The 14,930-nt window shown below is 46.5% G+C and overlaps 3 protein-coding genes across 4 annotated transcripts; 2 read left to right on the top strand and 1 right to left on the bottom strand.

The window, feature by feature from the left end:
* Positions 1-481: 481 nt before the first annotated feature.
* On the top strand, positions 482-3,375 carry mrpl39 (mitochondrial ribosomal protein L39). The gene is made up of 10 exons (XM_047014299.1): positions 482-688; positions 1,102-1,308; positions 1,413-1,552; positions 1,723-1,822; positions 1,966-2,033; positions 2,130-2,242; positions 2,343-2,408; positions 2,778-2,931; positions 3,040-3,087; positions 3,175-3,375. Exons 1-10 carry the CDS (start codon positions 649-651, stop codon positions 3,289-3,291), a joined length of 1,053 nt encoding a protein of 350 aa, XP_046870255.1. The 5' UTR covers positions 482-648; the 3' UTR covers positions 3,292-3,375.
* A 1,305-nt stretch (positions 3,376-4,680) lies between these two features.
* jam2a (junctional adhesion molecule 2a) lies at positions 4,681-13,372 on the top strand. Of its 2 annotated transcripts, XM_047014301.1 has the most exons (11): positions 4,681-5,059; positions 9,241-9,306; positions 9,640-9,750; positions 9,914-10,063; positions 10,446-10,633; positions 10,934-11,036; positions 11,147-11,251; positions 11,451-11,463; positions 12,025-12,096; positions 12,350-12,383; positions 12,620-13,372. In XM_047014301.1, the coding sequence occupies exons 1-11, from the start codon at positions 5,008-5,010 to the stop codon at positions 12,656-12,658; spliced, it is 933 nt and encodes a 310-aa protein (XP_046870257.1). In that variant the 5' UTR covers positions 4,681-5,007; the 3' UTR covers positions 12,659-13,372. The 2 variants fall into 2 exon arrangements, with proteins under 2 accessions (XP_046870257.1, XP_046870258.1); XM_047014302.1 differs by lacking the exon at positions 12,025-12,096 and having other exon boundaries at positions 4,684-5,059.
* Positions 13,373-13,449: 77 nt separating this feature from the next.
* atp5pf (ATP synthase peripheral stalk subunit F6) lies at positions 13,450-14,808 on the bottom strand. The gene is made up of 4 exons (XM_047014303.1): positions 14,756-14,808; positions 13,974-14,154; positions 13,747-13,871; positions 13,450-13,556 (listed from the first exon to the last, which is right to left on the bottom strand). The coding sequence occupies exons 2-4, from the start codon at positions 14,141-14,143 to the stop codon at positions 13,528-13,530; spliced, it is 324 nt and encodes a 107-aa protein (XP_046870259.1). The 5' UTR covers positions 14,144-14,154; positions 14,756-14,808; the 3' UTR covers positions 13,450-13,527.
* Between the last annotated feature and the right edge of the window lie 122 nt (positions 14,809-14,930).

The raw sequence follows: 14,930 nt of genomic DNA, 5'->3' as shown, positions 1-14,930 counted from the left end.
GTCTTAGATCCATTAGCAAAACATTCCTCCTTATGAATGCCAACTACTTATTCTAATCTTATTTAAACAAGCATCTGTCACATAGCCTCTATTACAGTCCTGGAACTCTATCAAGTTGTGGCAACAAACATTTCCTTTGTCCTACTTTAAGAATGATGTAGCCAACCTAGATCTTATTTTACCCCACCCTGGCAGCTTATTGGCACAGACAGTCAAGACATTTCATAGCAGCACCTGTCGAGAGAACCGGAAGTGAAGAATGACAGGGACACTAATGGTGCGTGTGAGGTGTGGGCGCCCGGGTGGAGAGGTGGAGCGCCTTGGAGTTGAAAATAACTGTGAAAATATTTTTTGTTTTAACAGTTACTAAATCAAATTGAGGAAATCTCTGAAATACAGCAACAGCTACCCCTACTGACCATGTTGTAGAACAGCCTCCACTCTACGAATGGCTGATGACTGGAACCCTTATCACTAACCCGACATACAACACGGACATAAATAAGACTTGCACCCGAGTGCGCATGGCGTCCTTTTGACAGTTTCTGTAGCTTAAAGTCAACTACAGAAAACTGAAATATTTTCCATGCACAGCTTTGCTATTGAACTATAAAATCATTTAAGTAATTGTACAGGGAATATTACACCATGTCGTGTAGGAGGACCATGTGTCAACTTCTATTGCGCCGTAAGTACACCATCCCTTTTCTGCAGAACTGCAATGACAGCTAAGAGCTAGCCAGCCAAAGAAACCGAGCTAGCTCTGATATTCCCTGTGTGACCTTGGGGTTTCCTTGTTTTAATGTCATACACATCTATAAATATGTTTAAATTGTGAGATGTGGTCGATGGTGTGTCTAATTCTAAATGTGAACTTGGCTAGTAAACGTTGACAAAATGTTTTTAGCTAGCTAGCTAGCTAGCTAGGACATACTAGGTGGTTTAAAGCCTGTATTAATTGTCATTCTCCAGTCAGGTGTGAGAACAACTGGGAACAGAAGCGTTAACTAGTATTTTTTGGACGGGTGGGCAGTTAGCTCAAACTGCTTGAAACGTTGAGAGTAACCCTCTAATCGCGTATTCCTTCCTGGCATCTTTCAGGTCTGGCGTCCAGCGTAGCGGCTGTCCGTCCATTGGCCACCGACTTGCGAGTACAGCGCAGCGCGGTGTTCTCCCGTGAACAGGCTCGGCAACGCGCCCTGTATCCACGCACGGAGAAGATAGAGGTGACCCTGCAAGGACAAGGTCTGCAAGGGACCCTGCTCGTCATGAACAAGGGAATGTCCACTCCACACAGTTGTGCACGCCGTAAGTTCAGTAAACTAAATTGTGTGCGTGTGCGCAGAAGGGATTGGTCTTCAGATTTTGTCTTTGTCTGAATAAGTCAATGACTGGCTCTTTATTCCTCTCAGATTTGACTGAGTGGCATGTCACCAACTCTGCCCTGGCGCTAGTGGATGGGGAGCCCTGGCCCCTGCACCAGCCCCTCACCCAGTCCTGCTCCCTCTCCCTGCTCACCTTCAAAGACTCTGACCCCCAGCTGGTCAACCAGGTACTGGCTGCCACTGTCCTGTCTGTCAAACTCAGTGTCAGGTATCTACCTGTCTCTCGCGATGGTGGACAACCCATGTGATACCAGACACTGTACCAAGTTAAGACGGTCTGGTTTAACTGATGTGCCTGGCTGCTCTGTAAGTCTTCCCTCCCCTTCCTGTTGGCCAGGCGTACTGGAGGTCATGTGCAAGCCTGCTGGGCCAGGTGCTGGAGGATGCCTTTAAGGAAGACTTCACGGTGGAGCTGCTCCCAATCCTAGAGGTGCCAGGTAATGTCCTTGGACCCACATACACACGCACACACACACACACACACACAGGTCTGAATACTTGAGTAAACATTTGATATACCTGGCATATTATGCAGCAGTGTTTGTCCCTCACGCTTCCCTGTCTCCATCTCTCTCCACAGTGACGGCAGGAGCGTTCTGTTGTGATGTGGTGCTGGATCCACAGTTAGACTCATGGGAACCCTCTGAGGTACGCGGGGGCCGTTTCATCCATGTTTTGTCCTTTGGTGTCGGTGCCGTTTTTCGGATGTCTTGTAGACACGGTCTGGTCTGATCTGCCCCCCAGGAGTCTCTGAGGTCCCTGACCCGGGGAGTCCAGCAGATGATCCACCGGGACCTGCCCTGGGAACCTCTGGAGGTGGCGCCCTCTGTAGCCCTGGAGGTTTTCTCCCACAGCAGGTACCCTCCTTCCCTTTCTCTCTCAGTTTCTCTCCGTTTTTTTTCTCTACAGAAATGATGTGAGTGCAGTCTTCTAATAAGTGTGTGTGTGTGTGTGCAGGTGTAAACAGAAGGAGGTGGAGGAGAAGGCAGCGCAGAGCGATAGAGGCACAGTGACACTCTACAGGTGAGAGAGCCAGACACACCCACACAAATGGATACTTCAACAGACATTCTAGGTCTGTTACACACTCGCACAACACACACAGAAACTTCTCCATGCTCCTAAGCAGTGGCAGTCCTAGCACATTTGGCACCCCGGGGCAAGGGGCAAGTTTGTGGTTTGCGCCCCCCCCGGGGAACGTGGACATATGACGTGTCGCGGTTGGCACCCTCTGCTGGTAGTGCGTTTGAATCTCAAGGACAGCAGGAGGTTTCATTTAATTTGATGCACTTGGGAAATTGCCCCCCCCCCCCCCCCCCCCCCCCGCGCTCGTGCCCAAAGCCGCTACTGCTCCTAAGACCAACCTGTATTGACCCACTGTCTGTCTTCTAGGTGTGGGGACCATGTGCTGTTGACCGGGGGCCCTCTAGTGGCGAGGACAGGTCTTTGCTCCCAGTACGAGGTGACAGCCGTTCACACTCTGGGAAAGGGTCCCTGGGGTCTCCAGCGCCGTGTGCAGGGGCTCTCGCTGCCCCTACAGCTACAGGTACAACAACACACCTGTTTAGGTGCAGACATTGAGCTATATGTCCCCTTTATGTGTGGATCTTTCTGTCAGAGAATAATTCCCTGTTCGGTTCCCCTCCCCTCAAAGGCTCATCACACAGTCTGGAGGAAGCTTAGAAGTCGGGCTGAGAAACTGGTAAGGTATCCTTGCACAGATGTTCAGAATTGTCTCAACCATAACTGGAGTTGATATTGTAATCTCACTGGTTTATTCTCCCCGTAGCTTAAAGTGCCTACAGAATCAACCAATGAAGCAGCTCCAGATACGCTGTCCCCACCCCCTTCTGCTGTGACTCCTCCCCCTGCCGCTGAGACTCCCACCCCAGCAGCCAACAACTAAAACATAACTCTGCACATTATACATACATACTTGCATTATCTTTGTTATATTTGTTCAATAAATGTAAACTAATGTTTCAACTCATTATTGACAAATTTTTATGTGTGTATGATATATATATATATATATGTGCTGATTGTGAAGTGTATGATCCATTTAACATTTACTTGGTTTTCAATTTGAAAGCACAATTGGATAACTTCTCTGCTTGTTTGTGACAGACACTGTGTCCAGTGAGTGAAGTATAATAATGTGCTTTTACTGTAAGGTGTCCTTGCATGGGTCTTTAACTGCTCAGCTGACAACATGTAAGTCAAAGTGGTGTATGGGTGGGGGTGTGTGTATTTAACAGTCAGCAGTTTGCCCCGAGACAAAGGCGGTGGTGTGTGGAGGCTGACTGTCAGGATAGAGCAGCTGCTGTGTCTGTCACTTTCAGACAGGTGCTGTGTGTGGGGAGGGGAGGGTGAGAAAGTGAACTAGATTAGTCAGAACTACCTGGTCAGTTGACAAACTGAGGTAAGGTATCATTTTCAGATGTATATCATTTTAAGGATGTTCTTTGTAATTGTTTCACGGACCACACGTTGACCTGGCCCTTTATGGATGAAGGATGGTGACGCTTCCCTGAAGAGAGGAGGAGAAACCTAGAGAGACTCAAGGTCGAAAGTTTGTGACTTCACAGCTGTTGGCCATACTCATATACACCCCACTTTGACACTCACAGTGTGTGTGTGTGTGCGTGTGTGAGTGTGAGTGTGAGTGTGAGTGTGACACACCCAAAGACATATGCCCACCCATGTGTCCCCACCATACAGCAATTGAAATGTTTGCACCATAGCCAAGAATTCCTGGCAATTGTAGAACATGATTGGGAGAAATGTTTGGAAAATCTTCAGAAGTTATTGAGTTTTAAATGTTTTGGACTTTTAAAACAAAGGTCACCTTTTTTCATACTCATTAAATTGAGAGGGACTCTTAAAATGGGGTATTACTGAACATTTGACATTTAATCGGGGTTAAAATAGCAAAGGCAGATAAACGGAAAAAATACCTCAGATTTAGCTATGGTTAGTTAACTTCGGGGTTGTTTGAATTGCTTTCAATACGACTTCTATTGTCTCAGTCAAATCTAATTACACCATTGTGAGCTATTGTCAATTTTTGTAAACCACCAAAGTCACACCTACCCACAGGAGTCACTTCCCTTGCCTTAACCTATTATTCAGTAAAGCAAGACAAACAAGTGTTATCTAAGTGTTAATTCAGTAGTTACGTTCGATGTTGCCAGAGAGTGAGCTGGGGCGGCATTGGTTGAGCGCATGAGTGCACAAGTGTAGTGCGCGTCTTGAACACAGCGCCGCGCTCTTCACATGCCATGGTTAGTACCTTTCCCCCACCCCTCCCTTCCACTCATCCAAGAACCTTCTCCGATCGCGACAGCAGGACATCGAAGAGCCGAAACCACAGTGTAATTACTAAGAGGAGACCTGAGGAGGTTGGGAGACCCACGCTGCTTCTAACTACGTCGTGGCCGGAGCGCTTAATAGTTTCCAAAAGAGTCTTAAAGTGCGACCTCGATTGGAATGCCCCGCGTTGGAAAATAATTTCGATTATTAATTGGATTTTGGAGTTGTGAATAAGTGCAAGAATAGGCGCGAAGGTTGAGAAGAAACTCTCCTTTCGAGGAAGGACGTATATTTTTTACATCAGGAATTGATGATGGAGAAAGCGTCACTGTTGCTGTCTATTGTCATCTTAATTATACAGTGTAAGTAGCCGTATTCCGTCAACGAGGACTTAAATATATCATAGGTTTGCGATGCTTTCTACCCTTTTGTAAATTACATGAAGCTTTGTCTGACTGTGTGTGTGTGTTTAAAGAGATGATGGATGTCCACCTAATTAATCATTCATTGTATTGTTATGATCATAGCTGTTTTCAAAGTACTGTCAGCTTGGCTACGTAAACAGCAATATTAGGAGGATATCTTCCATAGTTTGTTCCTGTAGATTTATAGATCTTCACATCTAATCCTCATCCCGTGAGTGGCCAGTCATGAAAGTATGTTCCACTGTGAATCTGAGAGGGGGGACCACAGCGGGTGGTGTTGAGTGGTAGTTGGCCGCTGTCCAGTCGAGGAGACCCAGGGTGTGCCCCCAGCCCCCCAGCCCCAGCCCTGCTAGCAGGCTGGCCTGCCTGGAATCAACACACTGCTCTGGGAAGGGCCGCAGACACGGCAGACCAGGGCAGCCTACTGCCGGTCCGTCTGAACTGTTCCAGTCCTGATTAGATGTGGTCCACAGGACCCAGGCTGTGTTCCCGTCCTGGTGCTTGATACCAGTGTTCATGTTGGCTCCCGCCTGTCCCGGAGGCTGCAGCGGTGTGGTTCTGCGGTCGTCCTAGACCAGACTTATGGATCTATCTTAGGCAGCTCCTTCTGCTCTGCTCCATGGTCATGGAACCTGCTATACAGTTTCTGCTCATCAGGATAGCAGGTCTCCACAAGTCTTGAAAATCCTTTCAAGTTTGTGAAATCTAGAAAGGTAAAATAAGACCTTTTTCATGAATAAGTGAAAAACAGGATCTGTTTTCAGTACTTGAATCCACAATTGAGATATACAGTATGGCCTATATTATACAGTAGAAGTTATTGGTTAATGGTGGGTATGCAGTTCCCTAACTTCAAGTCCTGATTAATCTCAAATGTGTGAAGATAACTCTTCCACTCGCATAACTCAGTACATCTAATCCACTCCTGTCCCGTCAAGTAACTTTCATATTATGTTTACTGTGACTTTACATTCCAATGTCACAGATTGGGTTATCAGTTCTTTGGACAAAGTGGCCACAGCCATGGTATCAGACCTACAGACATAACAGACTCTGCCATAAAACTTTCCCAGTGGGAGATAACCACCTGCCATTTGTGCAGCAAAACACGCAATGTTGACTCCTTGAATTTGAGGAAAACGACCCTTAAAAGTCACAGAATTGGATGTGGAACAAGGTGTGGGAACCCTGGATTAGGCAGTATGATATGAATCATCCTAATCTGGATCAGGAAGCATAGCCAGATAGGGTTACAGTTATCCTATTCACTGTTATGAGTTGGTGTGTTTGTGCAAAAACACGATTGAAGCCTGTGTAATATTAGATAGCAGGGATTATTTCATACAGCTGGGAAGGTAGTGTGTCTAGCGGCTGTTGTGGTTTCGGGGTATGTACGCCAGGGTGGGGCTCCCTGTTGGACCCCTTACCCCCAGGGCTTGACGAGGCCAGCTGTTGCACACAGTGGAGTGCAGGGTTACACTGATACAGAGAGGCTTTGTTCTCGAGGGGGGGGAACACACATACCCACACCCCCTTCACACACACACACACAAACTGTCCTTTCTCTGTCCCTGGATTCTGTGCTGGCTGTCTCTTCTGTAGATGTATGCCTTTGAATGTCCACAGACTTTGTGTGAGATCGCTGCAGGTGGACCATTATTTAAAGCTCCCAGAACAGTCCGAGTGAGTGAACACATGCAAGACTGAGTGTGTGTGCGCGCATGTGGTGTACAAGTCTAACTATACTAAAGGTACAAAGTCCAACTACTTTAGCCCCTTAGTATAAAATAGACTTTGTACCTTTAGTATACTTCGAATGTATGCACCTTCCTGCCAAAGTAAATTCCTTGTGTGTGCAAACTTTCATGGCGAATAAAACCCTTTCTGATTCTGCTGTGGAAGTTCTGTTTTGGGGCCGGACCTCTGTGAGTATGCACGGTGAAGTCTACAGTGTGTGACAGATGTGTTAGCCTTTGTGTCTGTGTTTGTCTGTGTAGTCACGGTATATGTGTGTGTACGTTTGTGACATCAGGCTGGGCATGCGTCGTTGAAATCACGGTGTGCGTGCGTGTGTTTTTGTGTGTTTAAGGCGTGTGTGCTGTGTGTTGGTGGTGTGTGTGAGTGAGCGTGTGTGAGACAGTTCAGACAGGTCAGTTGGTTCAGGCAGAGCAGCAGGCAGCAGACAGACAGGTAGACACCAGGCTGAGAAGTGTGGGCCCTGTGTCAGGTCGCTGCATCTCCGCTACCTCTAAGAGACAACCCTCAGCGAGGTGTCGCTCACTACGGCTGATACGCTGTGACAAGTTTCTTCAATGCAACGGGATGCTGCCGTCATAGAATATATCAATCTCTCTCTCTCTCTCTCTCTCTCTCTCTCTCTCTCTCTCTCTCTCTCTCTCTCTCTCTCCCTCTCTCTCTCTCTCTCTCATTCACTTTTTTTCTTTCTTTCACTTTTCTGTCTCGTCCTCTTTCTCTCAGTACCATCCACGTCTCCCAATAGGAGCCTTCTTTCTTCTTCCATCTTCCTCCATTACTTTCTCTCGCCCTCGCCTCCCTCCCTCCTCTCCCTCTCTATCTCTCTATTTGTCTTTCTCCCTACCCCTCTCTCTTTCTCTCTCTCTCTCTCTCTCTCTCTCTCTCTCTCTCTCTCTCTCTCTCTCTCTCTGCCTGTGTTCATCCATTTAGAAAAACAAAGGCTCTTAGAAAAGTATGTCTAGGCGCTTGCTGCAAGGCCACACTCCCTACACCAGCTGCACTGATAACCTCGTTACTCACACAAAACAACACACGCAGGCAAGCAGGATAGGGACCCCAAAACATGACGCTGCTATTATCTTGGACGGTATTGAAATGTCTGCGGGGGTGTGAAAGCAAGGCCAAAAAAAGATGCTGTTACAATGTCAAAGTAAGTTTCGGAGAAGAGGTCAATGTATACTTCAGTCCAGCTTGATGTATTTGCACGCGTCAACGCGTGCTGAGCTCGATTCATTAGGTCTCATGGTATTGTGGACATAGCGGAAATATTGGGCCTAGCTTACAGTAAGCCCTGTCATGGCCACCCATAATAGTCTCCTTCCTGTGGTCTCCACACGCTTCCTGTGTTTTGCTCCACCGCTATTGTGTTGACTTCCACCGTTCCTCTAAAGATCTGCCCTCCGGCAGCCACAGCCACAACCACAGCAGGACAATGACTAAAGCCAGTCCCTTGACCTTCCACTCTCTATCTGCTCCCTACACTGGTCTGCTAATAGAATCACACAGGAAGCAGAGACCAAACAAGGCCCAATCAAAGAGGGAGCTAGCTCACTGCCAGCTCTGAGGGCTGGTGTTTGGCAACTGACCTAAGTGCTTCATAGGGATGAGGTGTCCTCTGATAATCTTGATAAACTGATGGCTTAGCTGTGTGCCAAGCGCAAACACCTTGTTTGTTAAGCAACCCAAGGGATGTTGCCCAACAATGTATAGGTTAACAAGACTACACTGATTTTGTTTACGATTATGTCTAATCAAGGGTTGCTAAGTACACTGTACATCTTGGTGTTCAATGAAACAAATGTAAATGTTATCTTCGGAAACATGAAGTGTACAATCAAAGGCAGTGTATTCATGTGTTGCATGTGTTCCTTTTTGCATTCACACATGAACCATCGAAAGATCTCAGAGTTTACTCATGAAGAATAGGCGTTTCCCAAGGCGACTTGCCAACAGAAGCAGGCTGACAAAACAATAATCCTGACCGCCTCACCAATCAGCTTGCAGGAAGGGTTGCATCTGTTTCCTGTTCCTGTCAAGATAACAGGAATCAATGGCAGCCTTTGAACGCCAGAAATACGTTTCAATGCCAATCAGAGGCCATCAACTACATGCCAGCTCAAATTAGACCCACTAAACTTCTCCTTACACATCCCTTCAATCTACATACGGACGCTGGCTAACTCCTAGGATTACACCTTTTGATAATCCCTTCGTCATCTGAGGCCGCATACAGGGAAGCCTCTCTCACACCCGCTAAGTGCCTGTCTTCATCATGTGTTACGATTCCTCTGCCCCCTCATGGATGACAGCGGTACTGCAGGCAAAGAGAATCTCACTGTCGTTCTCCCTAATCTGTTTTACAGGCCCACCCACCATTCCTGTGACTGTGTTTACCAGCCGGCCCAAGGTGGAGGTCCGTGAAGGTGCAGGTAAGATGGTCACCCCATCCATCATCTATCCCAGTGGTTCTCAACCCCGGTCCTCGGGACCCCCTTGCCTGCTTGTTTTAGGTATTCCCCCTGCTTCAACACACCTGATTCAAATGAATGGTTGTTGCCAGGCTTCTGCGGAGCTAGATAACGACCCCTTCATTTGAATCAGGTGTGTTGGAAGAGGGAATCATCATGCAGTGTACAAGGGGTTCTGAGGACCAGGGTAGAGAGCCACTGATCTATCCCTTCCCAGTGTCATTCTATTGTGTATTTACAACGTCTTTCTCTAATTCTCCCACACATTCTGTCGGCCTGTCTGCACGCATGCAGATGCCATTCTCTCGTGCGAGTTCAAGACTGAGAAAGAGCAGAACCCGCGCATCGAGTGGAAGAAGAAAGACACGGACGTGTCATTTGTCTACTTTGAAGGCGACTTCAGAGGTATGATCTTTCTCTCTCCTCTTCCCTCCCAATAACTCTCTCTCCCTCTCCCTCCCTGTCACTCTCTCTCCCCCCACATGCCTTGATTTAAGATACATCAGTACGTGTTTATCAGGAAGAAGGATCTTTTTTTGTCTTCATCCGCTTGCGTCGTGCTTCCCAGGAAACTTTGCCGGCCGAGCGAAGATTGAGGGGGCAACGGTGACACTGAGGCGGGTGAGCCAGAAAGACGCCGGCCAATATCGCTGTGAGATCAGCGCCCCTTTAGACACTTTGACCCTGGGAGAGACCAACATCACCCTCAAAGTTCTGGGTACGGCTGTCTGTCTGCCTATTCACTGTCTGCCTGCTTGTCGGTTTGTCTGTCTGCTTGTCTGCCTGTCTATTTGTTCCTCCCTGCATTGAAACGGCTGTCTTATGTTGACTGACAATTGTAACTGTTGATTAAGATGTTGCACTTAGATTTGATGATATTGTAACATTCTCCTATTTAACTATGTACTATAGTGTTGATAGGAGTATTGTTGCATTGTGTCTGGTTAAAATCCAAACCGTTCCTTGGCTCTTCACACCACTGAAATACTGTTAGAACTGTTGCACTTCTAGTCTTGGATGATTTGCTGTACTTGCAGTAGGAACTATTTGTTTGTCCCTTTATCTGATACTATCCTGGTGTGTGTGTGTTTGTCCCACAGTGCCCCCGCACACCCCGTCCTGTGACATCCCCAGCTCAGCGCTGACGGGCTCTGTGGTGCAGCTGCGCTGTAGGGACCGTCAGAGTATCCCCCCTGCCACCTACTCCTGGTACAAGGATGACCAGCCCCTGGTTCCCTCCCACTTAGCCAACGCCACCTACAAAATCAACCCTATGACAGGCATCCTGGTGAGAGAAGGCACCCTGAACAAGTAGTTTCAACACATCCTGCACATTTTTGGGGGTGTTATTCTATAGGTTGTCAAATGGCTGAGCGGTTATGGAATCGGGCCATTAATCAGAAGGTTGCCGGTTCGATTCTCGACCGTGTAAAATGACGTTGTCCTTGGGCAAGGCACTTCACCCTACTTGCCTCTGGGGGAATTTCCCTGTACTTACTGTAAGTCGCTCTGTATGAGAGTGTCTGCTAAATGACTAAATGAAATGTAAATGAAATATATAACCCTCTTTTCTCGCTTCTCCATTCAGGAGTTTAGGACGGTGTCCAGGACAGACACTGGACAGTACAGTTGTCAGGCCTCAAATGGAGTGGGCCCATCCAAGATGTGTGAGGGAAAACGCATGACGATAGGTCTGTGTATGTGACTGTGTGAGGGTGTGTGTTTTGTTTTCGAATTTTTTAGGTGGAGTGAGTGTCTTGGTATGCCCACATTTCAGATTTTGTGCATCTTCTTTTCTCAGATGATGTTAACATCCCAGCGGTCGTAGCTGCAGTCGTGGTGATATGCTTGGTCGCCATCTGTGGAATTGGAGGCTTCTATGCCCACCGCAATGGTTATTTCACCAGTGAGTCTCTGCATGTTTGTGTGTGTGTGTCCCTTTAGTCATCTGACAATGGATATGGTTGGTGGATATTAATTTTCTATTGTTTGTGTCCATATTTACAAGTCTCTCAAAATGTAACCCCTCTTCTCTCCTTTCTCCAATCTCTCTCTCTCTCTCTCTCTCTCTCTCTCTCTCTCTCTCTCTCTCTCTCTCACTCCAGGGCAAAAAGGACGGTAAGCATGAGTGTCACTCCTCCTTTGACTAAAAATAGCCCACATACACTGCACTCGCCAGAAGTGAGAGTGGTTGTTCCAACAAGCACGCACACACGCGCATAAGTTTAATGCTGGGTCAGGCTTGTGAAGTCTAACAGGTGTGTATCAACGCAGTGGGGTCTGGTTGTCCACCAGTGCATACAGACTACAGACACTAACAGGTGTTGAGCAGTTGATGAGAATCTGTGTTGTCATTTACCACTACTTGACATGCACTAGGTCAGGTCAAAGACCAAAGATAATGTCAAAAACAGATTCCAACACTACTGGCTGCAGTAGTTACTGACTGGATCACTGAGCGGATTAGCTGCCGCCACAGGTCCCCCCCCCCCCTCTCTTTCATTTTAATTGGCTAACACAACTCGAGCAGCATTGCGATTGGCTTTTCCCACTCAGTATGGTTGTGTTTTGACCGTAACCCCTCAGCATGTGGTGTGCAGCGTGAAACTAAATTGCCCCCGCCCCGACCCCTGCACTCAACTGTGTCCTACGACCCCCCCGTACATGTACCCACTGCAGGTCCTTTTGGATCCCCCAGTGTCACGGTGTGGCCCACATCAGCAGCCAGAACCTCCACAGAGCAGAGGACATGTGAGTCTGACCCTCAGACAGACACACGAACCCTAAAATGGCCGACAGACTCGCTCTGTTAGAGATACAACCAACCATGTCCTTAGAGAGGCTTCTGTTCAAAGCTCTTCGCCCAGCAAAATAGGCACGGCAAAGAAACAACAGTTTTCAGACATCGACTCGGTGTTCAGGCTACTGCGGATGCTTATCTCTTTATCCTGCTTTGGGTATTCCCAACAGTCTTATCCATAGATCCTTTCTCTTTCTCTTCCAGGCCCAACCCCAACTACAGTGCTCCTCCACAAAATGTGAGTGTTGAGTCAATCTGCTTTTCTGCTGATTTATTTGTGAGTTGAATACTGATGGATTGTGACAGACAAAGTGCTGATTCGGGTTTCTCTGGCTCATGCATTGCCCATGGGACCCAATTGATGAAATGATTCAGCAAAAAGCTAGATAATGTAGTCAACATGATTTATGATTTGCATAAAAGAAAAGACGCAGAATGTTTCATTTCCTAATCTTTTCTCCTTTCTTTTTGAAGCCTCAAGACTTCAAACACACTCAGTCCTTCATGCTGTGAGGATCCAGCCCTCTCCAGACACTGCTTCAGGTTCATATTGCTGTGCCAACACTGGACGAGTCTTCATCGATGTTCATTGAAGTTGTGTTTCTCTTGCCCAGTCGCTCTTCTCTCCTCTTGGAGTTTAAAAATAGACGTCTTGTCAAGGCACCTTAGCCTTCTCTGCCTGTCTGGGAAAACAAAGCCTGTTTTTCCTCCTTGTGAAGTTTCATGGAACCCTCACCCCCACTGGTGGCTAAATATGAAAAGTCTTTACCCCCCTCCATTGGCCAAAACATGAACTACAATTTGGAGAACCAAAAACTGAAATGCTTTCGGGATACAACATGTCAAGGTGTGGACATGAGGGAACCACAGTGTACAGCACCATGTACAGCACCATCACCTCTGCTGTGCTTTAAACGCATCAGGTTCTTAACCGGGACATACTGTAAATGTTTTGAAGCAGTCATTTAAGCTGATTAAGATCCCCGGTCACCCGTATGTGCCTGCATGGTCTCTGATAACCTGTGCCTTTTGCTTTGAGTTGACCTTATTTTTTTATTTCTTTGTAAAAATTTGCCTTACTTGCATCTTAAGTATTATTATGCTACTGTGTTCTCCGAAGTGTGTGTCTGTATACCTGAGTGTATGTTTTCTAGATAAGGTATGGATGAGTTAAGTTTGTTCATTATGATATGCACTCAATTAAAGAGTCGTTTTTCTTATCAAACAGCAAATTGTCATGTGTGTATAATTATGCATTGACACAGTCTGGCTATCCCTACAAAAATGATGGAAATGACATAGCATTATTGATATATCCATTTATCATTTATTAAATAGTACATTATAGTGGTGACATTTAGGACAGACGACATGGTCATCATTTACTTGACCACTTCATCAAACTTGGGGTCTGAAAGAGAAAAGGAGAAATTATTCTCAATCTTTTATACAAAAAGAGCGCTCAACCTACATTGAAGTACCAAATATTTCAAGTGGGCAAACATCAGCGACACAGTCATGGAAAATAGCTCTCAGGTCAACAGCAGCTTTTGTTGATTTCTTAATATAGGACCAGATCAAGCCCTGGGCATTTTACACACCTTGGTACTTGAAGTCTGGGAATTTGGTGAGGTCACCGGCACCGTATAACCTCTGGAGCTTAGTCTTCTCATCCGACAAGTTCTTCTGATAGCTGGTGCCAGCATCAACAATCCCACCAGTGGCCCTGAGGGGGTAGAGGCAGGGACATGGTCAAATGATGTGCCAACTTATAACATTTTCTAAATAGCATGGACAGGGACCCTTTGTAGTGTTGACTAGGACTGACTTGCTCTTGGTGTTGTAGTCACGGATCTTGTCCAAGAAGAGTTTCTGGACGGGGTCCATGCCCGATGCCCGGTTAAATAGGACAGCGGACAGACCCACGTTCCTGCGAAGTGTCAATGACACGGCAGAGCGTAGCAGCGCGGACAGGTGGAACAAGCGATGAAGCGCCATCCTGATACTGTCTGATTAGGAAAAGAGAGAGGATGTGTTATACAAGATGTCTGTCTGCTCCGAGGTCATGTTCAATATCGTTATCGCCATTTCATTACAGACTTCAAGTTCAAAGACTCTAAAACGATTATATAAAGATTCATCCTCAACTTCCATATTAGGTTAATACATCGCTATTTGGTGGCACGCGTCTGCAACCAGAGACTGAGAGAGTAGTGTCACAAGAACGCACCTCGCTAGTTAGCTACCTAGCATGGTTTTTCTTAAAATGTTTGGTTAATCTGACCTTATCTGTACAGCTATCTAAAACCTTCCACGTACACTGTATTACGCCTATTTTACTGTATACTGCTAATGCAACTAAGGAGCTCGTCTTCCTAGGTTCATGCCAGCGTAGCTAAAGCGTTAGCTAGATACACTACAGCTTGCTAAAGTTAGCTGCCCTGATTTGCACCCTAGCCTTGCTTAAACCGTCTGCTTTCATCAGTCTTACTTTTACACAAAGACATATCTTCATCATTGGACTTAATATGTAATGACTATCAGAAATGCTGAAGAAAGTAAGATTACGTTCGTTTATATACACATCTTTGTCTCATAAACAACACTCACCTTGACACTCTGGAAAGCGATTAACGAATGTGATGAGCAGCGGTAGGTTGTGGGTAAAATGTCAGTCAAGCTTCGTGCGCATCAAAGCGCAAACCCTTTGCGCAGTGCTGGAAAACTGCAAAATGAGTGTCATTGTGTCATATTTGTTAATATTTCTTCCCTTCTTTCAGTAGAG

The sequence above is a fragment of the Hypomesus transpacificus genome, unplaced genomic scaffold, assembly GCF_021917145.1.
Source record: "Hypomesus transpacificus isolate Combined female unplaced genomic scaffold, fHypTra1 scaffold_235, whole genome shotgun sequence".
Classification (NCBI taxonomy): Eukaryota; Metazoa; Chordata; class Actinopteri; order Osmeriformes; family Osmeridae; genus Hypomesus; species Hypomesus transpacificus.
This window is presented reverse-complemented; position numbering and strand designations above follow the sequence as displayed.

What these genes read in the sequence shown, in the direction of transcription:
- jam2a (XM_047014301.1), top strand. Translation starts at nt 5,008, where the DNA reads ATGATGGAGAAAGCGTCACTGTTGCTGTCTATTGTCATCTTAATTATA. An exon ending in GGAGGTCCGTGAAGGTGCAG is followed by an intron (nt 9,307 to 9,639) that starts GTAAGATGGTCA and finishes GCACGCATGCAG; the next exon opens with ATGCCATTCTCTCGTGCGAG. An exon ending in CATCACCCTCAAAGTTCTGG is followed by an intron (nt 10,064 to 10,445) that starts GTACGGCTGTCT and finishes TTTGTCCCACAG; the next exon opens with TGCCCCCGCACACCCCGTCC.
- mrpl39 (XM_047014299.1), top strand. Translation starts at nt 649, where the DNA reads ATGTCGTGTAGGAGGACCATGTGTCAACTTCTATTGCGCC. An exon ending in ACCCCCAGCTGGTCAACCAG is followed by an intron (nt 1,553 to 1,722) that starts GTACTGGCTGCC and finishes CCTGTTGGCCAG; the next exon opens with GCGTACTGGAGGTCATGTGC. An exon ending in GAGGTTTTCTCCCACAGCAG is followed by an intron (nt 2,243 to 2,342) that starts GTACCCTCCTTC and finishes GTGTGTGTGCAG; the next exon opens with GTGTAAACAGAAGGAGGTGG.
- atp5pf (XM_047014303.1), bottom strand. Translation starts at nt 14,143, where the DNA reads ATGGCGCTTCATCGCTTGTTCCACCTGTCCGCGCTGCTACGCTCTGCC. An exon ending in GACTACAACACCAAGAGCAA is followed by an intron (nt 13,872 to 13,973) that starts GTCAGTCCTAGT and finishes CTACCCCCTCAG; the next exon opens with GGCCACTGGTGGGATTGTTG. An exon ending in CCCAGACTTCAAGTACCAAG is followed by an intron (nt 13,557 to 13,746) that starts GTGTGTAAAATG and finishes TTTCTCTTTCAG; the next exon opens with ACCCCAAGTTTGATGAAGTG.